At 39.6% G+C, this 26,081-nt stretch overlaps 3 protein-coding genes across 8 annotated transcripts in view; all 3 read right to left on the bottom strand.

The window, feature by feature from the left end:
• Nucleotides 1-7,229: 7,229 nt before the first annotated feature.
• On the bottom strand, nucleotides 7,230-18,758 carry ath (ATP-dependent RNA helicase DHX33). Of its 2 annotated transcripts, none has more exons than XM_033337022.2 (7): nucleotides 17,932-18,758; nucleotides 16,272-16,889; nucleotides 14,945-15,177; nucleotides 12,830-13,180; nucleotides 9,509-9,707; nucleotides 8,692-8,968; nucleotides 7,230-7,587 (listed from the first exon to the last, which is right to left on the bottom strand). In XM_033337022.2, exons 1-7 carry the CDS (start codon nucleotides 18,156-18,158, stop codon nucleotides 7,411-7,413), a joined length of 2,082 nt encoding a protein of 693 aa, XP_033192913.1. In that variant the 5' UTR covers nucleotides 18,159-18,758; the 3' UTR covers nucleotides 7,230-7,410. The 2 variants fall into 2 exon arrangements, with proteins under 2 accessions (XP_033192913.1, XP_076476274.1); XM_076620159.1 differs by having other exon boundaries at nucleotides 8,692-8,860.
• Nucleotides 18,759-18,906: 148 nt separating this feature from the next.
• On the bottom strand, nucleotides 18,907-22,561 carry LOC117158289 (lysosomal dipeptide transporter MFSD1). The gene is made up of 7 exons (XM_033337037.2): nucleotides 22,106-22,561; nucleotides 20,715-20,991; nucleotides 20,231-20,647; nucleotides 19,841-20,152; nucleotides 19,651-19,763; nucleotides 19,335-19,573; nucleotides 18,907-19,263 (listed from the first exon to the last, which is right to left on the bottom strand). Exons 1-7 carry the CDS (start codon nucleotides 22,242-22,244, stop codon nucleotides 19,219-19,221), a joined length of 1,542 nt encoding a protein of 513 aa, XP_033192928.1. The 5' UTR covers nucleotides 22,245-22,561; the 3' UTR covers nucleotides 18,907-19,218.
• Nucleotides 22,562-22,768: 207 nt separating this feature from the next.
• The window catches only part of LOC117158312 (putative RNA methyltransferase CG11342), a 43,532-nt gene continuing 40,219 nt past the window's right edge, over nucleotides 22,769-26,081 (bottom strand). For 2 of the 5 annotated variants that reach the window (XM_076620160.1, XM_076620163.1), the window contains exon 3: nucleotides 24,917-25,931. In XM_076620160.1, coding sequence (XP_076476275.1) covers nucleotides 25,377-25,931 — 555 coding nt within the window. In that variant the 3' untranslated portion in view covers nucleotides 24,917-25,376. Of the gene's footprint in view, nucleotides 23,196-23,289; nucleotides 23,389-23,926; nucleotides 24,019-24,189; nucleotides 24,304-24,348; nucleotides 24,545-24,916; nucleotides 25,932-26,081 lie in introns of those variants that run through there. The other 3 variants (XM_033337093.2, XM_033337084.2, XM_076620162.1) reach the window with 3 other exon arrangements.

Raw genomic sequence — 26,081 nt, 5'->3', positions numbered from 1 at the left:
ATAAGAACGAATTCGTTTGATAGAACAAGAAAGTACGTTCGATATCTTCTTCGTGCATGGGTAAATAAGAATGGGAAAACGGCCTCTTACATATACGCGTACGTACGTTCATCATTTTAATCTCGCTTTTGCGCCGTTGCTGCAATTTGAACAAACATTTGTAGCATTATACAATTATGATTTCCTACTACCGACTTTCTTGATGAAAAATTTTTAATTTCGTTTCGTTCGCGTATAATTCTTTTTTCGTTGAAAGTCGTATCAAAGCTAGCTAAAATTCGCACAAATTTATATCGTACTTTGCACAGGTGTAACAAGTACAGCGCTTACGTTATTACGTTTCACATTTGCCTGGTTGTTAGCAGAACGAGCGTAACTCGATACTTATCCTGTACGCGATCCTGTACGTGATGTAATTATCGCCAGCAAAATATTAAATAATAATTAGATTTGCCATCTTTGTTTAATTTTTTGGACGCCGTACAAAAAATATCCCATTAAGGAAATTTTTCTTAAAATACAAAAAATACGCGTTCCCGTTAAAACAGATGTACTTTCGATAATTCGATTTAATAGTTGATTCGATAAAAGTTCGTGAATATTAGCGAACGTTTCATTTAATCGAACGTAGGAAATTGTATGAAATACAAATTTTACGCGTGATACGTATTACTCTTTTATCTTTACGAGAAACTTTAAAAAGCTCTTTCAAAAGATTTAATTAAATTGCATTAATTCGTTCGTACATTTTACTCTTGTCGTAAAAAGGTAACGGAAAAAAGTGGAATTTTCTCTACTTACACGCTGTCGCAGTTGCATATTTCGCTGAAACGATCGATTCGATTAATTCGATACGCATTATCCGATTGTTCGAACGGCAAGCTGCTCGACGATGCGAAAGCCGATAAAACTTTCTTGAACGAATATGACGAAGGTGACGTCGATTACCCTGGAATTTCCTCTTCTAAAAAATTTCCAGAAAGATACGAAACTCTTCGGGCAAATGACCTCCTCCAAAAAATTGAACGAAATTTAAAAGAATCAAATGAAAATGCAAAAAAACGGCCAAACTAGAGACAACGTTAACTTCGTCGATTACAAATCTTATTTCTATATACATACCGTTAAAGGGACTCGATACCTTCTTTCGATCAATTGCATCTTTACCGTCAAAGTTCGACGTAAGACAACATCGAGTGTTAGTTAAAAATGTTAGGTTTCCAAAAATGTAAAAAGCTCCGTCTCGTGCGATAACGTGTCATTTTGGTAATTGAACTTACCGGGAAAAATGACGTAACAGGTGTAACTCGTAAAACAAGGTCAAACGACATTTTCTTTTTTTTTTCTCTCTCTCTCGCAGAAATACGTTGGTCGAGTTGTATCGCTTTTCTAGGGAGAATACGATGTGTTTCTCGTAAATCTGAGATTATCATTTACATTCGTTGCTTCTAAAGCTAGAGAAATTCTTTTCTACGATCGTCCAATATCGTTTTGATGTCGTCGAAACTATTCGAACTTTGCCTTAACGTATCCCAAAGTAAATTCCGAACGAATTTAATACAACGTAGAAGCCACAAGGAACGTATGCGTTTTCTCGGAAACTTTCCGGGAAGATGGAAAAAGTCAGGCTATCAGATTCTCGTTTTATCCTACCTTGACACCTACGTACGTCCATGTCCCAAGATAGAAGACCGCAAAACACGGACTAAAATGCACGAGATTCTGAATGGCGCGGCCGAATTCGTGGAAACGACGCGACCCAGTTTGCTTCCTGGAAATACGTACGTCGGCGCTATTTAGCAACGATAAAAAGACCCTGACTCGGCGCTCGTCGCTGACCAGCGCGCAGATGTCGAGCATGCGGTAGGTCGTGGTGAACGCGTGCGAATAAGACAATGCCGGTGCAACGAAATTACGCTTCGCTCCAAAGATTCAAACGAGAGTAGCTCGGCAACGATTGGTCGTATCGATATACGACCAAAAGCAGGAGATTTGCGGCTTCTCGTCGATCAACTTTGAATTAAGTTTCGAATGGAAAAGTTGCATCGTAGGTAAATAGCAGTATACGTATACGTATAGGAAAGATTTTTGCAATTTTTCGCCGATTCGCGCGAAATACTTTAAGGCAAATATTATTTACTCGTTTGACCGTGATATAAAGGAAGTTTTAAAAACAGCACGGAGCAACCATCGATTTACACGCGTTTTAAAAACGAAATAATTCCCAGCCACCCGAATATGAAAACGCGGTTGCTAGCGGCAGATTTTTATTCGTGCGCTTTATTTTTATACATATTCCGAAAATGAAAAATTGGCAGTAATTTAAAGGCGTACCATTTGCAGCCACGAACGTATGGAAATTCTTCCCATTGTATTCCCTGCGTTCGTATTGCACGTAGAACGGTTGAGAAAAAGTCTGCCTTCGACTTTATTATCGATATACGTGTTCCAGGTATTATCGCTTGTAGATACGATACGTCTGTCGGCCAAAAGTAATATAATAACGAAACGGAAAACGTAGTCCGATAGTCTAAAGTTTTATTTTAATTATTACCGTTGCTTTTCATTAATTCCGCCAATATCATCGACTATTCGCGCGTATGCCAACTTTCGCATAGATCGTTTCGCGTGGTAGTGTAGCTTATACTATATAGTTTGGATAGTTTCATAGCCTATACATATTCAGATCGAATAAAGCCTATTAAACTTAGTGAAATAGTGCAATCTTAACCAGAAAATTTCGCATTCTACTTTTAATGTCCTATGAATATGTAATGTTCCGTCGGATCTGAAATTCTATATTCTTAAATTTCCAATTTGCCCTCGGAACTTACATTATATACTCGTGCTTTGCATAAACCAACGACTCTTTGTCGACGACGTAACCTTTCGATACTGCCTTTTTCGACGCGTAATTTCGTTTCACAAGCTCCGTTTCCGCGCCAAAAATCTGTCGAGCTTCGCATCGCTGCGACGAAAGAAAATTAGGATCGCGTTCTACGTTGCAACGAGAAAACGACGATGTACGGTTGATCGAGCGGTCGCAGCGTGGAAAAGCGACGAGGAAGAGGAATCGGCGGCGAGGGAAACGACGCGCGATCGAGTTATCGGGCGACCGGGTCAAATCACCTCCGAGCGGAGAAGCCTATCCGTTAAATCCGTCCGCGTGGACGCGAGATAAATCGAAAAGTTCGGTTCCCGTTCGACTCGCGTATCTCGATTAACCGGCCGGAGCTCGCGGAATTTAATACCGACGTGGCCCGTGCGACGCGATCATAGAAGCGGAGGGAGAAGATCAAAAGCGGCAGCGGCGGATATGAGAATCCTCTTCTCTCTCTTTCTCTCAGGCATCGATGAAGAATGGCGGAAAATAATATGGTTATCGAGCATTCCGTAGATATGGAACAGCCACGGAGCACGAGGCGAGCGGCTCGTCAAGGTGGAGTGGCTCTTCTCTCTACGTGGAACGTGTCTCGGAACAAAGGGGATGTTTCTCGGTAAATGGGGTGACGAGCACACGACGAAGCGTAATATTCCGAGCAAAATCGAGACAGAAAGCGTGGGAGTTGGAGGGAGCCTTATACGATAGAGCTCGCTGATACGGTTAATACCACGCGACACCGAGGAATGCGATTTTCCTCGACGACGAGAAGCTCGAGATACGGCTATGTGTCTGGAAGGAGACGACGACGACGACGACGACGACGACCTAAGAGGCGAAGACGAACGATAACTCGATAGCATCGGTAGCAACAGCGGCAGCACCATCACCACCACCGACGACGACGCGGGTTCCTACGGCCGGTGCGAATTATTCAACGACGGTTTCGTCCGCGTAATTGTCGCCAGCGATCTCGTATTTTCCACGATGCTCGATTTACAACGGTTAAAAGACTCGCTTTGTTTCGTTTCGGGAAATGGCAACAATATGAACGGTATGGAAATTTCTGAGTACGAGAAGCGGCATGGGCGTTCTACGTTGACGATCGAATCGAAATTTGGCAGGAAGAGACAGCGGAATAAAAGCAGCGACAACAGGCAACTTGTCGCTCGTGTTACCTTACCTTATCTCGTTGGCCGATCAGCCTCGTTTCGCCACGTTGTTCCTAAGATCGTATTGCGAGAAACAACGATGTTAATAGTTAAGTTAAAAATCTAAATGAAAACGTTTACACCTCTGTTTTTTCGCGCTTCATAGCGAATTGTCGAACGATTACCTTATTTTACGTAGTTAGGAAAGGAACGAGTTAAGACGATAAGATACCGCGATCTTTAACGATCCTACGGAAAAGATATTGAAAGCCAACGTTCGTCTATTCTAAGGACTTAAATAAATTTAAAAGTACCCGTCGCACGGATATTAAAATATTCGCAGTTGAAATTTTCGTAATGAACGACATTAACTGGCCCTTTTTATACCAACGTCGTCGATCACTTTTCCGACGCTTTCGACAAACGTCGTGAAATATTTTACAACGAAACGTACACGTACGCCAAAGATAGGATTTAAAATCTTAGCTCGACGCGAGTCATTAAGAAGACAACGGCGCGAGTAATTACGCATGGAACGCCGTTCTTTCGCCATTGGACGATGATCGGCTCGCGCGATGAAAATTCAATATTCTCCCGTTAAGTGATAATTGACGCAAGGCTATAGAACGGCGTTGTACGCGGCATAATGCGTTAATGCCAACAAGTAAGCATCTACGTTGGTAATACCTGTAAAGGCCGTTAAATAATTTCATTCGTGCGTCGTCGAAGCTGAACGCAATTTCAATTCTACCGGAAATCAACCGCTGATACGACGAACCGCGTGCTTCGTACGCTTCCCACGATTACCTATACCTATATCTATACCTATACCGCACGAAGCAAATAATTCCTAGAAATAACCAATACGCGATACACAGCTTAAATAAATAACCAACCAACTTGGATATTGGAAAAGAGAAAGAGAAATTATTTTTCCGTTCCGTTTGATAAACTAGCCGTAGGTCGATAAAACCATATCGATCGTACGTACGTATCCATACTAGTTTAAATTAAATTATTCCTCCTATCCTACTAATAAATATTAATTTCCGTTCGCGTAGAATAATTAGACTATTTCGTTAATTAATATATCGCCAATTAGTCTGACTTATAACGTAATTACGATCTGGTTGATAATATTTAATTTGTAAGTAACAAGAGCGTGATGTACAATTGTCAAAACGTAGTACAACGGAGTATAGTAACATATAAATTTAATATTATGGGAACATCGTGTCGATATAATATACTATGGTCGAACGTGTATAATAATTCAGGACAAGATTATTCCGCGATAACGTTTATTTGATACTGCGAAAATCTATACACGCTTCTATTTTTTCTCCCTTCCTTTTTTTTTCTTTTTTTTTTTTTTTTTTGATAAAATAGCCTCCTCTACGTACAATCGTACGAATTATATAAACGTTATCTTTCGGCATCTTTTAACCAATTTCGTTACGTCGGTTTCAACGGACCGAGGAGTCTACGGAGGAAGTTTTCAACGCAGCTGTGCGACTTTGTTGCGTTTGATGCACGATGCAAATATACGACGTCGGAGCAGCGTCGACCAGTCGATGCGTTTGCTTAAACCGTATTTCATCGTCCGTACTCGTAAGCGTAAGCGTAGGAAAAAGGGACGATTATTATACGCGTCCGTCAAAAGTACACAGGAGTCGGTAACGGAACATTTACATGCATGAGATCGCGACGATATTTCGTCGAGCTAGCCACCTGTTGTGACGACATGTACCGAACTGCGGTGCGACGACCGTGTTCCGCGTCCTGCTTATTCGCTCTCGTCGTACAAAACCGTTTTCGCTGCGTTAATTAACCGTTTCGCGAATTAACCGGGATCGTCTGAATCGCGCACGACGAAACCGCGATTACCCTTGGAAGGCTGCATAACTCTAACCAATGGAATTATTTCTTACTCGTCTTCGGGATTCGTCGATTCGGGAAATCAGCCCGATTTACGTATTTGCCGGATCGCAACGAATCCCTCCTGTGGTCCGTTTTCTTTCGCTGTGCGTAAAGCAGGATCGCGCGCCAGGGCGACATGGATGTCCGGGTTGCCGCTACGGCTATGATTAATCGATTTTAGCTTCCCACTAATGACTTCGGAACGTAGCCAAGTGCTGCCGCTAGCTTCAACCCTTCCGGCACGCGTAAGACACGTGTATATGTATGTACCGGGTTTAAACACGAGATAAACATCGCTGAAATTAATACGTTTCTTATCGTTAAATGTCAGTATCGATATAACGTAACGAATAACCTATATGTTTCGTCGGATTAACGTTCTTATTAATCGTACGACGTACAGCTACTAGGTTTTCGGCCGATTTGCCGATTTCGAGTCACCCTCGATTCGCCGGTGGGAGGATAAGCAAACGGGACCGCGCTGTGGTTGGGACGGAGTTGCCAGAAAATCAGCAGCGAACCGCTTCCGATAGACCTTTTGCGGCCAACGATGAGAATGGATCGTTTCGAACGGTGGCACACCTCGTACAGCGCATACCCAACGAGACGTCGTACCCTGACTCGCTCGATTAGAGGAACGAATCTTCGTGGCAATCCGACAACGACTCGACAGGTTAAGCGAAACATTCGCGAAGAAATTGAACGAGTCGTCCCGGACGTGTACCGAAACGTAACGAACCGATATCGTATTCCACGAGTAACGCCGTTAATCGACTAAGTACCACGTAAAAAAGGATCAAATGAAAAATATTTCATCGCAAAACAAACCGTTGCGTTTACGCGAAAAGGGAAACGCTCTGGACTTAAAGATATAAACGAAGTATGTAACTATTTCAAAAGGTTATTTAAAAGTATATAAATGTCGATTTAAGCTGTACGTCAATGCCCTATTTTTTAATGATGATTATTAATCATCGCTAATGTTTGTAATTATCGTCGTATAATTCGATGTATATAAATCGTGCCGGAGAAGGAATCTATCGGTGACGATAAAGATCTTCGAAGCGTAAAGAGATACGATCGATAAGCGTGAAAACCGAACCAGAACCGTATATCTTTTTACGTAAATCTTCGGATATCTTTCTATGATCGACGACGAAACAACGAATACGTTACTTTCGAAGTTGTCTTAACGCTCGGCAAACGATACTAACTAAAATGCAAGATAGATGGATAAGTAAAATCGAGTAAAGAAGGGAGAAAGGAGGGACGAATCGTTTACGTATCCACGTGGCATCATCGACGAGACGACGATCCTCTTTATTAAAGAACTATACAGAGTACGAAAACGAGTTGCGTCGATTCTTCCCGATTCTACAACGATCCGGAACAAAAACGGGAACGCTCGTAACGAAGCTTGCAAGTTTTTTTTCACGAGAGAAACGGAGGGCATTCCGTTTAATCGTGTTTTCCGACACCGATGCCTTTTTCGGTCAGCCACGAGCAGTCGATGACAGACAAACCGCGGAGGTAACATCTTCCGGTGGCTACAACCTCCGTGAACAATATTAACGGTGGCTTGCTGCCGTGCAACGTCGAGGAAGGATGTATGGCGACTGGCTGCTTCGAGCTCACCTACGCAAACGAACAATCCAATTACTCCTAAATTCTAGTTACCAAGTCACCGGCAGAGAAAGCTTACTTAAACCGTGCCTCGTACTCCGAAGGAACTTGTTCAAGCTTCAAATTTCCGACATGACAACGAAATAATACTACCTCTGCCTTCGATTTCGTCCGTTTAAAAAGTTCTCGCACCGTAAACTTTTCCGTCTCGCTACGATGTCGCTTTCCTTTGTCTCAACAAGTTAAAAAAGATCGTTCGACGCCCAGTGGCACGATACCATGCGACAAAATTTCCTCGATGTAACGTTATCGAAAGACGTAAATAAAGTCGCTTTATCTACACGTTGTCTCGACAAGATACCCAAAACGTATTAAAGCGATACACGCTTTACAGAAGCGCGATCGAAGAAATCACAGACGCGAACAAAATTCCTACGACTCGATAAAAATTATTTATTACCGCGCTCTAAATACTTTAATCGCTTCGTAAAATGTTACAAATCGATTGAACTAAAAAATTATCAGGTCTGTGAGTATGAAACCGGAATTTGCCTATAATATATATGATTTTGCGAAATCGAGATAAACGTAGAAAATAGTACGTGATATCCGTATTTATCTAGAGGTGGCAGAAAAATTGTCTTCTGTATGTGTATATATTTAAAAGCGCACAGATTTCTGTATCCAAGTTCGTCGTTGCTAGCAACTTTTTCGATGCAAAAACTGCCACCTGTGCCGTGTTTCTGTCAAACGCCTTTCCTCTCTATCGCGCCAACTATCAACGACGTCGGCAAATATCTCCAACTACCACGCTTAAGCCGCGTATAACCACGATCTTCTATTTGCCGATTATTCTCGTAAAAAAGTCGACTGCGTTTCATCAATGGGATACGTTTATTTACCTTACGGTACAATCGGAGAGAAAAGTTCGAGACTTTCGTGGTTCGAATAATTACGTACGGTATCGTACTCGATCGACCTACTTCGACGATAAACTTCCACTGGCTAATAGTTGGTCGAACGAACCTTGGATTCGGACAAGCGGCCTCGAGATCGACGATCGTTGCGATACTATGAGAATGAAAATGAAGAGGGAGGAGAATAAAACGAACTCACGGTGATGTAAGTCTGATCCCTCTGCAATTCGGCGAGATTATCGTAGAGACCCTCGAGGAGTGCTTTCCTGAGTCGCTCGGTATTCGTCCCGCAGCTGGCCTTCTCCAAATTCGCACGTTCCGCCAATGCGGCGAGTTGCTGTCGCACCTCCGCGGCGTATTCCAGATTCCTGTGATGCAGAAAGTTCTCGTGACACCAGACCTTCTTCTGCTTGGTATTGGCGTACGCGCGAAAAACGTTCAGCAACGTGACGTGGTCTCCCTCGGGGGAGGCGAATCTGGAACGAACGAAAGAAGCGTAACAAGCTGCGAGTATCGATCGCATCGTAGACGGATCTGTTTGACGTTTAAAGGTATACGCGGAATTTGCTCTAGATTCGTGAATACTTATTTTGACAAATATTTGATCGCTGTACCGTGAAATCTCGTTTTCACGAAACTCGTAGCTGCTTCCCGTTTTAAAAATATTTTAAAGACGCAAAGCCACTCGGCACAATCCGACGACGAAAATGTTGCGAACAAGTTGTTTTACCTAACGCTATAGATAACATCGTGAAAAGTTCGACGATATCGGATTAGGTTACTTTACTTTGAAAATATTTAGAAAATCATGCTGAAATGTGAAATTCGCGGGCTGTTTGCTTCTACGATTTCCTCCGTGTCAGGAGGAAATTTATTCGTTAGAGGATGCATCTACCGACGTTATCGCGAAACGACTGGTTCGCAAAATTTCTCAAGAAAAAAACAGCCCGGTGAAAGAGCGCGTTACGACACGATATTCGATGAAACAGAGGCCAGAGATCGATAAAACCCGATACCTTGATCTAGCGACGTAAGCTTGCTGTCTTTTCGCAGGTGGATCGGTGAAGACAGACTCTCCTGACAATAGAGCGACAACGGTGAGGGCTTCTTCGAGACATTGATGCTCCGCGGATGCGAGAATCACCTTAGTGAACCGTGGATCCAACGGAAACAAGGACATTGTTCTTCCAAGAGTAGTCAGCTGTGGTGGAGAACCTATTCCCACGAAAGTCGAACGAAAAAGTCTTATCTTATATACATATACGTATACGTACGTACGATATTTCGATACGTATTTTCGATACACCGATATCGAGGTGCAGCTACGAACATTTCTCAAAAATTAAATACCCGTTTGATATTCCGCGAGGTAGCGACTTCTTCCAGCAGTGTCAATTTCTGTCTTTAAGCGCGAATACAGTTCGAACGAATCGCGATTAGCTCGAAACTAATTAAATATACGATTAAATACACTACGATCAAGGTAAACGCAAGTTACTCGTTACTTTGCTTGAAAGATAGATGGTGACGATCGATATCGTCTTATAGTTCGTTCGAATCAATTTCAGCTTTCGATACATTTGTAAAATATCCTTCGATTACCGTGAAACTTTTCTATCCCGTGATCGATAGAAGACAAATAGACGTAAAAAGACTGCATCGAAATACGATATATATGGTCGAATTATACTCTTCCGGACAACATAAACGACGTCGAATAAAGTTGCAGCGATTTTCGTTTTAGATATACGCGATACAGTTACGATAACAACCAACGCGTGAGATATGAAATATCGCTGTTCTAAAAAGAAATAAAGCGACAGAACGTATTGTTTTCGCGGACGGGGATATATTTCCTCCGTCAGCTGATGTCGCTTATTTGAAATTCAGAATCTTCCTTTTCGAGAGTTTGCAGCGCAATTCCGGTTCCCAATTTGTCGTACCGATAAAAAGAAATTCCACGTCTACGATGATACAGTCCATACGCGTGTAACTTTATTATATTACACGTAACTTACCACCTTGTTCGATCTTTCTCGCAAAATAAATTGTTTCACAAAACTGTAAAATAAAAATGTAGCGATAATTTTTCGGTAAAGCGAACGACTGAACAAAAACAGCTAAGCGACGTAACGAAGCAAAAAAGAGCGACGAGATATTCCGACAAAATTTTACGGTTCGATCGTACACGCTGTACATAAATTCAAACTCGTATAATCCACGTATAGGCGAGCAACGTACGAGTATTTCTAGGATCGCGATGAGACTGTTACGCGAAAGCCAAAGGACTTCCATCTACGACGGACCGTCTATGCACTTTCGTTCCGTTTCGCTTAAGAAACCATCAGCCTTGATCAAATCCTCCATTCGTATTACGACGAATTCCTATTTTTCAACAAACGTAAGATCGATCGAAATCTGAATTATTACCCTATATTTTAGGATGTTTGTCCATGATCGAACAGCGATAATTTGAATTCGATACCTACGAGGATACGAATACTCTGCGTTAGAAACGCAGTTTGTATCGTCGTTGGAAAAATCAATGGCGAGATACGAAGAAAATGAGATTACAGAGGATGTAGTAGCGAGTCTTGCACATTCTGGAACAGCTAAAATCCGAAAATCGATACGGAATGCCACTTGACGCTTCGTCTTATTCTCGGTGGAACGCACGACGAATCTTACCTAAAAACGGTAATTACCCGGCTAGGCTACTTTCATAACTTTTCGTTTCTTTTTTCGTTCTTTTAGTCGTCTTCCTACTGAGAGATGATACGGATTAAAAGACTCGAGAGTTAAGTTGTTTTTCTCTATATAGAATACCGTACCTCTACGTGGAATGCTTCGCTTCGCTTATCTGTGGTTAAAAGTATCGGGAATTCTAATAACGTTTTTTGACAATTTTTCGGTATTAATGCTAATTTATTTGAATTAAATTACGATATCGATGTTACCAAAGACCAATAGCATCGTAATACGCTTATTTAATAATATAGAAATATCTCGTTAATTTAATTATATTTAGGATCAACGAAGACGATACGGTATTTCGTAAAGTTCAAAATATACGTGTAATATCGTACTTGGAAGAATTAGATGTACGTGATAGCCTTTAAAATTTCAAAAATATCTGTATCGAAATATTTAAATGTACGCGAAAATAGATACGCTACGTGTCTTCGAAATTACGATGTTTACGTTACGCTTTACGCTAAATTAAAAAATCATATAATTTCTGAAAATCGACGAGACAGAATGATCGAGCAAACGTAAGATTCGAGTTGAAATAGCGTTTACGTAATTTGACGTTAATTTTCTCACGCGATCGAGATCGAGATCGAGATCGATTAAGAAGACTACAAATCCCGAAGAATCGTTTTAGGAAGAAGAAATCTTCCAACGATTCGGATAGTTCAATTAGCGCGGCAATCTGATCTCGCGAACGAGAAACTCAAACTCGAACCATAGTGCGAAACTTAATTGACCGATCTAGTTTCTCTTCGCAAATTCTACGAACAGACATTCGTAGCTTTGCGTTTAATTTTCGCATATTGAACTTTGTACATGGTCTGGAGTACCTCCATCTATCGTACTAAACAAATTTTACAAGTAACTATTGCTTGCGTAACATTCGTGGCACGAATAAAAGTTTGATTTACGAGTTTGATTAAATTTACGACGAGTATCGATTATTTGTGCGATTTTCCTTCAAATACTCGAAAAGTTTAAGTGGATCGTTATCAGTTGAGAGTACGTTATATTTTTATAAAATATTCATCTGACATTTCACGAATATCTTGTCTATCGCGAATATCTATCCGATTTTATCGAAGTAATTGCTACCTGTTTTAAAGCGACTCGAATTTATTAAATAACAAACACTATCGGACTATTAAACGCTTATTCGTACGTATTGTCTCTATTCTATTCGACCTATTATGACGTGAATGTACGTACACGTGTATGATACGTATACATATGTACATATATATGCGGTATACGATTAACGATATTCGAAATAAATATATAATAATAACAAAAATAAAATAGTATCGCGATATCGACCTTCGTGCAATCCATCCCGTCGTCATAAAAAAACTATACTCTCTCTCTCTCTCTCTCTCTCTCTCTCTCTCTCTCTCTCTCTCTCTCTCTCTTTACTAGGTACCTTTCAAAACATCTAGCGAAATTCACTCGTTCTAAGATTGAGACAAGCAACGAGAATATCTATGCCGGTATCGCGTGTTTTACTCAAAATCAGTCATATGGACTAAATCTGTAATTCTGTAATCGTAAATCTGTAATTTTTCCGTCGTTGAAACTACGAGACTCACCCTTGACGGCGCCCAATTTTTCCAGACAGGTCACCGCAACGTCAACGGCCTCCTTCGGTGGTTTGTCCATAAAATCAAAGGTGGTGATGTCAACCCCGATAGCAAGCAGCTGCAGGGCTACTCCCGCGAGGGAACATCTTTGTATCTCTGGCACAGGCATCTCCTTCATCCTCTCGAATTCCTCCTTGGTGTAGTTTCTGTAACATTTGCCAGCCGCTTCCCGGCCAGCTCGGCCGGTCCTCTGCCAGGCCTGTGCCTTTGAGACTTTTTCCACCCTCAGCACATCCAATCCGGTGGTCGGGTGATGAGTTCTCGCTTTCACCACTCCGGTGTCGATCACGTGTCGAATTCCTGCGTAATTTTATCGGGAAATCACTGTGTGCATCGGCAACGTCGCCGATTCCTCTCGCCAACGTGATCGCGAGTCTATCGCGAACGAGCGTACCAGCTTTCGGCTCGCGATATTAGCGGATCGCGCTACACGCGGAAGATAAAATTGCTCTCTCTCTCTCTCTTTAGTGAACTGTTTGTCGAATAGGAACCCGTTGTAGGAAGATCTCCTTCTCTTCCTCCCTCCCATCTTCTTTCAACGCCCTTTTCTTTTTCGTTATTTAAAGTCACATCTACCAGTCGCGTAGCCAATAAAAATTGATATCGAAGTTACTTTTTACGACGAATTGTTTAATTTACAAAACGATAGGCATCGTCCACATAGTTAACGCGATGTACTCTATTTCGGAAATCTTTGCCGAAGAGGCAATAATTCGCAATCTTGTTATAGCTTCGATCGTTACGTTCGCGTCGCGCGATTTCCTTGTCGTTCGAAGATCGTACGCTCGACATGGATTCTCAAAGGCAGTTAAACCCGGGCCTATATCGTAATTGTCTTACGCAAGATCGCGCGTTGACACGAGCCAGGCTTTCGTCCGATGATATACCGCCGCTCTTACGCTTTCGACGGCCGACTCTACGGCCTTATTAACGCAAACGTAATTGCGTTTAGTTTGCTACCGCGGCGATGCCCGCGTTCGACGGCGAGGATCCATCGTTATCGGTTTTTGCGCAAAGCGTGGAAAGTGGGTTCGCGTTAGCGCGGAAAACACGAAAGCCGACTATCTCGGCATCGTGCTAACGAAGCTCGCGGGATCGACCAGGATTACCGTTCGAGATAAAACGTTCGAAAACGTCGCACGACTATCAGGACGTTCGAAGAAACGATACCCTCGCGTCCACCATACGTCCAATTTGACAAATTAAAATTGAAACGTCTGCCGAACCAATAGTTTTCCGACATACACAGGTCGATACATTCTCGTAGGGACGAACCGCTTTTCTGCGTCTACGTAAAAGTAATTTGCAGCGTACGATGCCACCTTCGAACCAAACAGCTCTCGTTAAAACGTGTTTTCGTAAAATCGAGTCCCTCGTGAGATATTCTAGTTGAACGAAACGGCCTGCATAATCCTTTGATCAGAAACGGATAACAAATTTCTATCTTGATTTCGTGTCTCCCTTTGTATTCTATGAAAATATGCATATAACGCTCCGCATAAATGACAAAAGCAAATGATCAAAATTACCTGCCTCGGTTATCTTCCTCGAAATTTCGATTCTATTTACATTTAATCGTGACGTAATAAAAGGACTCCAACGAATTCGTAATTCATCATTATCCGTAATCGACGTGAATCCGACGATCATATCGTCGTACATGTATATACGAACGCTATCTTCCGCTGTTCTAGCTTCGATCTACCTTTAACTTCCTTTCTACTCTTCCTTTTTCTTTCTTCGCTCTGAATTAAATCGAAAAACACTCTGAATTAAATAGATCCGAATCAACAGAGATCAATGAAATCGAAGATTAGAATATTTTCTTCGTCCTCCCCTTTTCTAAAACATATATCGTAAGATCGATCAAAAAAATGTCCGTGTGTCTCGACTAAAGAAGCGTACGCGTACGTTGTAACAAAGTATCGATTCAAATCTCGCGAAAGAACGTTCTTGTAAAGCTCTTCTAACGCGAAGAAAGATACTCGGCCTTTAGAAGAGATTAGAGACGATGGGATAGCAGAAAATATTGGCAATAAAGTAATCTCGTTGATTCGCACATACCGCCGATGGTAACGGAAGTTTCGGCCACGTTGGTGGACAAAATCAGCTTTCTCATTCCAGGAGCGGATGGTTTAAAGGCTTCCAATTGTTGATGCGTCGGCAAAGCCGAGTACAGTGGAAACACCTTCAACGATGGATAACCCTGTCCATCCAATTGTTTAGCTACTTGTCTCGCGCTCGCAGCCGCAGCCTCTATTTCTTCTTGCCCGGTTAGAAAAACCAGAATATCCTCGCTGGAAAAGAGACAAAAAGTTTCTGGAAATCGTTCGTTTCCTTCTGACCCACTTCCCCGGGCTTCGTATTCGAACCTGCTCACCTCTGATCGAATAAAAGTAACGGTGTTATGCAAATACACGGGCATCTTGCAAATGGCCTACTAAGCTGAAAAATTTACGCTCCACGATATCCCTATCATCGTATCGCGGAACGCGTTTAACTAGAAAATTGGAGGAAATTCGTAACAAGTACTCGGTAATCTTTCTTCGATACGCTGCGATCGAGTTCTATTTAAATTAAACTTGAAAGAGATACGAAATGACGTGTCACAGAGTCTTCGTAACCTCGATACAATTATCGTCGTTTCGGGGAGTGGTCTTTCGTGTATTAAACGCGAATTATCCGAAAAGATGATTAACGATTTCGTACAAAGTAAAGCGATAAGCCGCGTGATTGGACCGAAAATGTTGCAGTCTGAGAATTATTTATAGGAAGCAACGAGCTGCTTCAAAATCGTACGATTCCATTTAAAAAGAGGTATATAATTTTCATTTCACTCTGGCAACATTCTGCCTATACTGTAAGCAGCTTATGCGCTTAAAGCTACCGTCGTAAATTTAAATTTTCTACCGTCTATATTATTGCAAATACATAGTGTGTGTGTGTGTGTGTGTATGTGTAAGAGAAGTTGAATAAAAATTGCATCCATCGATAATCGATGGAAATTGATTTTGCGAGGTGTCGACCATTCGTTAGAGATAAACGCGAAGCTAAAAAGATATAGGCGTATTTCTTGTTTTCGTTTAAACAAGTAAAAGATTAGGTACCAGGTACCGAATAACTTGCGAACGGTAGTACATGTATCGATTATACAACACGCTGCATAGCGTGACATATACAATGTTGTAGGAAAAGAAACGAAATTCCACATCTTACGTTGTATAATCACCTGCTTACTTGTCATTTCTCCTCATACCTGCAGGTATCGTAGAAAGATCGATATTGCGAAACGAAAACTATAAAAGATTTACAGCGTGGAGAATATTTGACATATTTTACGCGCGAGATTTTATTTTGTAAAGGTAGGGAGAGAGCGAATAAAAAAAATTACTTAGCAGGGTTGTCGCGATGAATCTGGAAAGCTGTAACAAGGGCAGAGAACGCATAATCCTCCTGCGACTTGACGGCGTGATAAATCTTCACCGGATGCTGACGACCCTCTAAGTACACTGCCGGTGCTTGGAAATACTTGCTGAACTTATCGACGTCCATCGTAGCTGACATTACGAGCAGCTTCAGCGGCGGCAGATTCTTAAGTTTTCGTAAATTTTGTGCCCTTCTCGCCACGCCGAGCAATACGTCAGTTTGCACCGAGCGTTCGTGAGCCTCGTCGAGGATCACCACCGAATAATCCGATAAAATCTCGTCGGTCATCGCCTCGCGAACCATCATTCCGTCAGTCAGATACTTGATTCTCGTTTGCGACGAAGTCACGTCCTCGAAACGTACGCAATAACCGACCAATTTACCCGGTTCTACTCCTTGCTCCTGCGCGACTCTGCGAGCCACGCTCACCGCGGCTACTCTTCGAGGTTGAGTGATACCGATGCAACCGATAGTGCCTGCAATGCCAGACGAGAGCAGCAATTGGGGAATTTGCGTTGTCTTGCCACTTCCCGTTTCGCCAATGACGATTAGAGTGCTGTTTCTGCGAATCTCTTCGAGTAGCCTGAAACGAACGTCGAAGGCAGTTTAATAGCTCGCGTGGAAACCACGTCGTCTCGCGATCGAAAAAATAGATAGGTATCGATAGATCGAATGGTTTTATTGACTTATCTTTCAGTTATCTTAAACTTTTATCTTAAAGTTATACGAATTTATACCAAATACATACAACTTTAATAAACTATGGACGTAGGCGAAGGAATTGCCCCATGTCCGCATTATACTTTGCCCGTTTGCGTAATAGTTAAACTATTATGTCGTTCGATTTAGTGACACAACATTTACTAGCAATAACACTTGCTTGGAGGAAACCGAATCTTCTATCTTTTCGCAAAATTTAAAAAAAGTAAAAGTAAGAGAAGATAAAACAGATTTATATCTACTGTAAGCTACGTACTTTGAAAAGTTTGTAACCTTGCAATTTAAATCCAGTTTTGCTTGAGAATACCAAAAGATGTTTAAGTACAGGGAATTGAGTATTCGATAAAAATGTTGCTAAATAATATCGATAAATTTCATCAACTTTTTTTACATTATTTAGAATATACTGACTATTTATAATTATAATATATAAATATATTGATTAATAACAATCGCTTAAAATATTCACAAGGATCTCTAAAATTTTCTATACTAATACGAGTAACGCCAAGATTTTTTTAAGTTAGTACAAAAATATGTTACGGTATCTTACAAATAGTTTGTAAAGAATCGTTTAACTTTAATTACACTCTGTATATTTTGTATATTGGCGAATATATTTATACAGTTTGGCAAATATATACGTAATATTGCATATCGATATTAGTATGTACCGGGATATTTATAACAAATAATTTTTCAAATTATTTTCAGTACGCGCGTTTTTAGTTCCGTATGACGCTGCCATCTGTACGACGAGGAACCGAGTTATCAACTTTGCATAGTCGATGATACACCATTTTGTTTCACGATGTTCTGCGTGTCTACTTTGAAGACGATATTTGGAGTAAAGTATAGCGGTAAAAAATCAATCGAAAAATGAAAAACGATAACACGTAACTTACCGCTTGCGAAGCTTATAGACCGGTAAAGACTTCCTTTGTTGTTGTAAACTAATATTTCCTTTATCCACATTTTCTGCTTGAACGTTTTGTTGATTATCCTCGAATTTTTGGATTTTGCTCGAACTTTCGTTAAATACAACGGTGGTAGGACGTTTCGGTGCTAATTTCGAGAAACTCGAAGTACCCATAACGATATATTTCGAATCTGCGTTGTCGTGGACCCCCATGTCGACGAATATTAAAGTAAAACCCGCGATACTCCTAATAGTAAATGTGCTCACGGGTACGCACGTGTTGCACACTACAGCTGTGTATAAATAAGCGTCTCGAGTCTTGACAGGCGTCACAGCCAATGGCGTCGCTTCGTCGTATGTCAAACGCTTCTTTTTCGAGTACAATTATTCGTACTTTAATCAAATTGATTTTTCTCGTGTGCAATGATTTACAATGAATTCGCGTGTTATTCGGTAGAAAACACGAGTATACGGTATTTAAAGAAAATTTGCCTGAGAAACGATAATTTCTTGTTTTCAGCAGTACGTATTCTTTAATTGCGTGAGAACTATTTTTTACGTATAAAATTACTTTTGCCAAGAAAATAATAAACATTTCTTAGATAAAAAATGTTTTTAATACGTCTTTTCTATGACACATTTTATAACAAAAGCAAATTCATAAACTTTTATTTGTTATTCCAGTCGTATGACAAAAAGCTTCGATTATTATAAGAAGAACGATATAATATAGCGTAACGTATACTACAATAACGTTGCAATCAATGCATGATAACTTAATCTTCTTAACTTTTGCTTTGAGTTAACTGTACGTTACTAAATGTGCGTTAAAGTACTCTTATATGCCACGATTGTTACATGTTACGAGTCTTAAACGATAAGTAATTTGAAATATTTATGTAGGTTTTCTTTTAAATAAGACGTAGAAAATAATTCTTGATTTGTTCGTGTTAAAAACACGTTATTTGATGGTGTTTCATAAAATCGTATTATTATTAACATTCGTAATTACAATAAATGCCAAAAACAAATGATATATAAGTATATCTTTGCCACTTGTCAATCATTGGCATATTAATTTGTCGACGTAAGATCTATTTTTCTATCTGTTACAAATGAATTATATGTAATTCAGGCTATAATTCAAACGTATAGATTACGAAATTATCACAGATTAATGCTGTGTAAGAGGAAGACACAGTGAGCAACTCTTTTACCGAGGTTTTAAATGAATATAGCTATTTATATTTTAAATTCATCTAAATAAAATGCATCATCGTAATAGCCGGTGAATTGGGGTTTTCACGTTAGGTGGTACCTAAAAGTATTCGACGTATTAACGGTATTAAAAGTATTTTTAAATCGTTTTAAACAAGATTGCATGATTACCATTCCTCCAATGCGACAGAGATAACGATTTCTAATGCTAATGTCAGATTGTGGTTGTAAAAGATCGTCAGTCGATAAATCAGAAGTTGATTCCGGAGCCAGTAACTTTTCTCTTTCGAGACTTTCCGGTGTACGTCGAATTTCTTCGTATTTTTCTCTCTGACCTGGCGTCATATTCAGATAGCCACCACTAGTTGCTACATCCGACACCCAGATCGCAACAGCGGTTATTAACGAAACTATTAAAGCGTTAATTAGAAATTAGTATACAGACGTTTAGATCTCGTCGAAATAGCAATGCGAAGGAAAGACATACTCCATAGCCAACCCAAGAAAAACATTTCAAGCATGAAGTATCCACCCCGGTCAACGATTATACCAGCTAATATCGAAGTTGTAGCCAAGCCCAAATTTTGTACAGCCTGTGCACTGTAAATAAAGGATTTTGTAAGATTAACTGTCAAATATTTCAAAGATATTTAAGGAGTGCGTTAAACTTTACTTACATTCCGTAAGCAGTACCAAGCTGATATTCTGGGGTAACAAGTGCGATCAGTGGCCATAAACTACTAGCAAGCATAGAGTATGCTAATCCCATAAGAATCATGCATACATAAGGATTTATATATGTGAATGCGAGTAGTCCATGAGCTACTATAGTTGCAAGAATACTGACAAACATCCAAGAAACGTTCTTCCCAGTTCTATCGACAAGATAGCCCAAGATGGGAGACGCAATAGCTGATATGGAATACACGAGAGAGTTAACCATATTCGCGTTTGATGGTTCGAACGCGTACTTTCGTTCGAAAAATACTCTAAAGGAAAGAATAACTTAACGTAGTATGTAATTGCGTAAAATACAATTATACAAATTCCTTATTAGTCGTACTTACTTTCCTAATGCGATGAACGGGAATATCGCAACGTAATAAGCAATGCAAATGACGGCGATCAACCAAAATATTAGTTTAAAATCTTTAATATCGGTTAAACTAACGACTTCGGTTTCTTGCCCCTCTCCCCTTCTTAATAATCTCTCAGCACGCTTATCCATAATACCCAGTAAACATGCACAGATCATAGAACCCACACAGGTAAGAGCAGCAAGAAAGAGAACAATGCCGATACATTCCGGTCCTTTATAGTATTGAGACACGTAATTATAAATCGGTTCCATTACTAAAAAGTTCACGGTTGATCCGACTCTAGCGAAACTTAGCTGCAAACCAAACACCAAGTTCAGTTCCTTTCCTTTGAACCATAAAACAGCATAATTATTTTGAGCGACGGCCAATGATTCTGCGCCAACGCTGCAAAGGTATGGAAATTAATACCAGAATCATAAAAGCTGTTCCAAGCTTATAGAGAAAGACATACCCAAAAACAAAGCGACCGACCATCATCACCCAAAACTCGTTAACCATAGCTCCAGCTGCAAATATAATCTGACCGATCAGCGTAAGTCCCATATATATAATTGTTCCTAAACGTATGCCAAATACACTGTCCAATAAAAATCCGCCAATAAAACATAAAATCACGTTTGGCCATGAGTAAATAGAATACAATAAAACAAATTTACTAGTTGACATCTGCAAGTCGACTTTAAAGTCATCTTGCAAAGCACCAGGATTGTCAAAGCAGAAGTAAGAACCTGCAAATAAAAGCATTTCGTTCGATTAATTGATACGCAGATAATGAGATGCAGTCGCATGATAAGCGAATCATTGATCGCTTAAGAGTGCTCGAGAAACGTGACTAATATATTGGGTTGGCAACTAAGTGATTGCGAATTTTGTCATTAGGTGGTATTGACAAAACCCGCAATCACTTAGTTGCCAACCGAATACATGCGATTCGAACTCGCGCAAATGCATTTTACATGTCTTGTTGGTATCGGAAACATCAACAAGTGGGGGAAAAAGTAAAATATCGCGGACGAAAGAATACCGACAAGATGATACGGCTTGTCTCGGGCCATGTGCAAAATGGACGGTGTCTTATCTTATTCCATTCATAAATGCATGTTACGTTGTATACGTGTATTGAGCATTTTATGTCACTTGGAAAACCAATAGAAAGTAACTAAAGCACGATTAATAAAATTTTCACAGAACAATTACTCAAAATAGTTTCTTGCAAATCAATAGAAAAGAAAAGTAATAAGCATTGATTAAAAGTAAGAGTACAATTTTACATTATTTCTTAAAAAGCTTATTTCCCTAGTATTACAAAAAAATGTATAAATGAAGTATATAAATCATTAAAAAAACGTTACATAAATACGATGGCAATAGAGGAAACTAGAATAATCAAATGTACGTGATTGTTTAGTTTATTGTCAAATAACGAGAATCTCATAATTAAATACATTTTCGATGTAATGATAATAACAATTGAAAAAAATTACGCTTCCTATAGTTTTATAAGTTCATTAGTATTTCATTATGATACGTGGCAGATAATAAACGTCAAAGTACGGGCTTAAATGTTCGTGAAAAAAATATCAAATCAATATTTTATATTATAAAATTTAATAAATAAAATTATTGCAGGTTGCGATTGAAATTACTTTACGAAAAACTTCATCGGAAAGAAATAACAGATATTAGTCATCCCGATAACTGAGTTCAAACTCGAGTTTAAACATTTAATGAGGTCATAATGTACCGAAACAAAAGCGATCAGATATAAATAATGAACAATGGCTACTTGATCTGGTTGACTTGGTTGTAAAGATAATTGAGCAATAACAGTGACAGTCGTACCAAAGCCTAATAGGCACATCAATGCCAGGCCAAGAACTTTGTACAGTGGCTTTTTAGGACTGCAGAATCCTTGTAAGGCGATCTCATCATCGGATCTCTCCAAAGTGGTCTCTGGACTTTCTAATATGCCTCCTTCCATCGTTACGTTTCCAGTCGTAGCGATATTTTCGTGTTTACAAGCGTCTGGCACAGCCACAGGTGCCCCGAATTGCAAATGTTCACTCGAGTTCACCGTACCGATCCATCACACACTGATCGAACACACACGAGCTAATCTCTTTGTACAATAAGATAGCTGCGACTCGATTAAGAAAAAGAGAATGCAATAGGAGATCAGCTCATGCGTGCTGCCGATTAACTACTTGAACAAGTTAGGTTCTCTGTCAGTCGTCGCATTGCTAATCTGTCAATCACATGCGTCACGCAACAGAACTAACGTAACGTAAGTCACGAAACTACATGATCGTGCGCGAAACCAGAGAATACCAAAAGATCGACAAAAAAATCTCTATTCGATGGGATAGACGAACATCGGCATCAGTCGGAATTGCTGCCAACAATTTGACGCGTCTGTGACGCTGGTTTTTCAGCTTGTAGCGCCCTCATTAAAAACACTAGTAGATGATCGGTCGGTAAGAATGTCACGAAGTAAATAATCGTAGCTGACTTTTAAAAATCTATTTGAGAAACATAATTTATTGAAGGTACATATTTGTTACTTAACGTTAAGCGCGTATATTATATGAAAATTATCTTATATTTAAAAATCTAGATAAAAAAAATTACATATGATCAACAAAGATCAACCTCGGCTTATTAAGAAGCTACTTCTTCCGTCGCACCTTCGAACTCGAGCTTTACTTGACACTCCTCTGGTAGTCCCTCAACATCCACTTCCGATTCCGGCGCATTTAACATGTTCAACGTGACTTCAGACGATTTCCCCATTAATCCTTGATTTCCTGTTTGTTGCTTCGATACTTGTTGAACTGCCGATTGTTGCGTCGACTGTTGAGAAAGCATTTGTTGTCTGAGCGGCACGCCAGCTTCCTCAAAAGCTTTCTTCTTTAGCGTTGTTCGAATTTGAGAGCTAGAACGCCGAAACGACCGGTTAATTTTGGGTCGAGACTGACGCATAGAAATTGAGGAACAGCCGTGGGCTCGATACAGCCTTATTCACTTACACCGTTCGTCCCTTGATGTGTTCGCTTATTTTGTTCAAGTCTTCACTGAAGGTCTTTACCGAGTGACGGAGCATCTCAATTTCCTCGTCAGTCCATTTACTACAGATTAAGCGACACAAGGAGTTATGTAAAAATACGGCCAGCCATCTTTTTTATGCTTTTTATGGTAAAGCGATAGTGATGCAAAGTATTTAATTATTTAATTCCCAACTACACTTGTAAGCGTAAAATCTATAATACCTTTTTTATCCACGTGCATTGACAATTTGTAAAACGTATTAAAAGGAATACAAACGTAAACAATATTTAAGTTATCCTTATATAACGTAGGTTAAATATAACATAAGAGAAGTTAATAATATCTTCGTGTATTTCTTAATCGCAACGAATGATAAAGTTATAGCAATAAAAATTTTCAAACTCAAAGGATGTACGCTAATATAGTACTTGGACAAAGCTGTAGATGCACAGTATTACGTTTCTGATTGGTTAATGCTTAAATACGTCAAACCACGTGACATTCTCCCGCGTTTCTCTAGAGTACATAGTTTCATATAAACTTAAGCGAAAGCATTAGACGCGCATTGCCGCTACTTATGACAAAAGGCGATAATACATATGTGTTTTATTTAATTACCCTGCTGGCGAGTCAGTCGTAGGGTGTAATTGCATCGTCAATTCTCCCAACTTGTTAAATGCTGCCCCGGCTGCGGTGAAAATTTCACCAACCTAAAACAGATAACGTTTAAAATGTTGATTAATTCGTCAGACATATGATTAATAGCGATATATTTATTTTTTCAGGAATTTTCATCGAGGAATACAACTTATACTCGTCTATCAAACAATTTTATCGAAGAAAGAATAAAAGAAAAATGTTAGAAGCACTCATAACCTAACCTTGTGTCCGCTTACAGACTCCATTGCTAGAGTACTCGAGGATAAAAGCACGTGACTCACGTAGAAAAAGGAAGACGAGCGGTGGGGAGGAACGACCATTAAATATTATATGGCGGGAAACTGCCTAAAATCGGCGACAATGGTTGCTTTTTTGCTTACCTTGCTCGCAGAATTCATGTCAGTTTGTTGTTATGCTGGTACTTCACCATCAGCGGAACAAACATTCGTACGGTATTGCCATCTCGCGTCGTTCTCAGAATCCTTCCCTTTAACAATTATAACCTCAACTTGTTTTGACTGCTTATCCTTTCTGCCCCTTTTTTCTCATCAAACTAACGAAGATTGTTGCCTTTAACTGAAATAATCATATCGATTCTCGTCATATTACACAGGAACTAATTACGAAAACATAATATAGTAATTTCGATATTTATAATGCACGGATTCACGTAGTACTGAAATATTTCGATATTCGCGCGATTACTTATCATTCGTCACTACAGTGGTGGACTATACTATACTTTTACTATACTTCTACTATATTGTTGGAATAAAACTGACTTTTCGAATTAACTTACCGATATGTACACATATCGCTGATTCATTTTGATTTATAAATATAACATACAACAATGTGTATGAAAATAATGAGATTAATTTAATAAATTAGGTTTAATCGTACAGAATAGAAAATAGGATGGGTATATGTGAAAGAAAATTTCCCAAATATTAGATCTTTGCTTTCCAAATGCATCGTATGTATATCTCAAAGGTAGCTGTTATTTATAATAAAAACAAAAAAATACAATATATCTTACTGCCCAGTGCAAGGCAAAAGAATCTTGCAAATTTCAGACTCTTCTTCTGTAAATATAATATTGTAAGTGATATTATTTAAACCGATATTTAAGAATAATTACACACTGTTTATAATAAAGAAAATATTAAATATCTCGCATATTTGTAAATATATTTATACAGCGTGATATAATAATAAAATATATTTAAAAAACAGTTACCAGACCTATGATAGAGAGAGAGAGAGAGAGAGAGACTTAAAGCTATCAAAAATTATTTCAACCATCGTATTTTAATGTTTCCAATCGCATTCGCATAAGAAAAAATCGTCGTTCGGTCGTTTGACTTCAATTAACATATGGAGTCTCATCGATCTTGGAAGCGATAGCTCACATCTTTTTATAAATTAATAGACTCCGTTTCCACTCATTGTTCTTGGTAATCGTGACTCTTCGAAAATTGCAAAATTCAGTCAATATGCGTTCAATATGCGCTACTGGATCGCCAGTGAGTTTCAACGTCTTCAATAATGGAAAATCTTCACCCTTTGATCGTTTGAGCCTTCTCGACGCGTTTCTATAACATTTCCAAAGCTGAGGTTCTATCACGATCATGTTTGTGATCGAACAAGCCTTTTGCAAAAATTCCATCAGTCCTTGGTCCCCGTGATTCAAGTGGATCCACATCGTAACGGAGAAACAGAACACAACGTCGAAGCGTGACTTTTCCAATCGACGAAGATACTTGTCCAGTGTCCCATTACGATCCTCGATCAAAAAATCGAGACACTCGAAAACGATACGATTCGGCCGTGGATTGCGTTTCCGTGCCCGTTCGATTAAGATAGGATCGAGGTCTATGCCGAGCAAACAAATCTCCTTTTGTAGATCTTGATCGGTAGATAAGGTTTTCTCGAGGAAGTTGTGCAACGCGACTGTTAAATCCTGAAACCATTAATACGATTTGTGATTTTTACGCTCGTTCTCTGGTCAAGGAACCTCTTCTATGGCCCCGTATTGTTTTGTCAATTGATTTTGTACCACTAAATTACTAATACGACCGAAGTACGTTTGTTCAATGGAATTTTGAGAATT

This window comes from Bombus vancouverensis, chromosome 7, assembly GCF_051014615.1.
Source record: "Bombus vancouverensis nearcticus chromosome 7, iyBomVanc1_principal, whole genome shotgun sequence".
Taxonomy (NCBI): Eukaryota; Metazoa; Arthropoda; class Insecta; order Hymenoptera; family Apidae; genus Bombus; species Bombus vancouverensis.
The sequence above is the reverse complement of the archived record's forward strand: the minus strand, read 5'-3'. Positions and strand labels throughout refer to the sequence as shown.

What these genes read in the sequence shown, in the direction of transcription:
- ath (XM_033337022.2), bottom strand. Translation starts at nt 18,158, where the DNA reads ATGGGGGTCCACGACAACGCAGATTCGAAATATATCGTTATGGGTACT. An exon ending in GTCTATAAGCTTCGCAAGCG is followed by an intron (nt 16,890 to 17,931) that starts GTAAGTTACGTG and finishes CGTTCGTTTCAG; the next exon opens with GCTACTCGAAGAGATTCGCA. An exon ending in GCTTACGTCGCTAGATCAAG is followed by an intron (nt 8,969 to 9,508) that starts GTATCGGGTTTT and finishes CGTTCGTTCCAG; the next exon opens with ATTCGCCTCCCCCGAGGGAG.
- LOC117158289 (XM_033337037.2), bottom strand. Translation starts at nt 22,244, where the DNA reads ATGGAAGGAGGCATATTAGAAAGTCCAGAGACCACTTTGGAGAGATCC. An exon ending in GATGTGCCTATTAGGCTTTG is followed by an intron (nt 20,992 to 22,105) that starts GTACGACTGTCA and finishes TTTTATTTGCAG; the next exon opens with GTTCTTACTTCTGCTTTGAC. An exon ending in CCGTTCATCGCATTAGGAAA is followed by an intron (nt 20,153 to 20,230) that starts GTAAGTACGACT and finishes TCTTTCCTTTAG; the next exon opens with AGTATTTTTCGAACGAAAGT.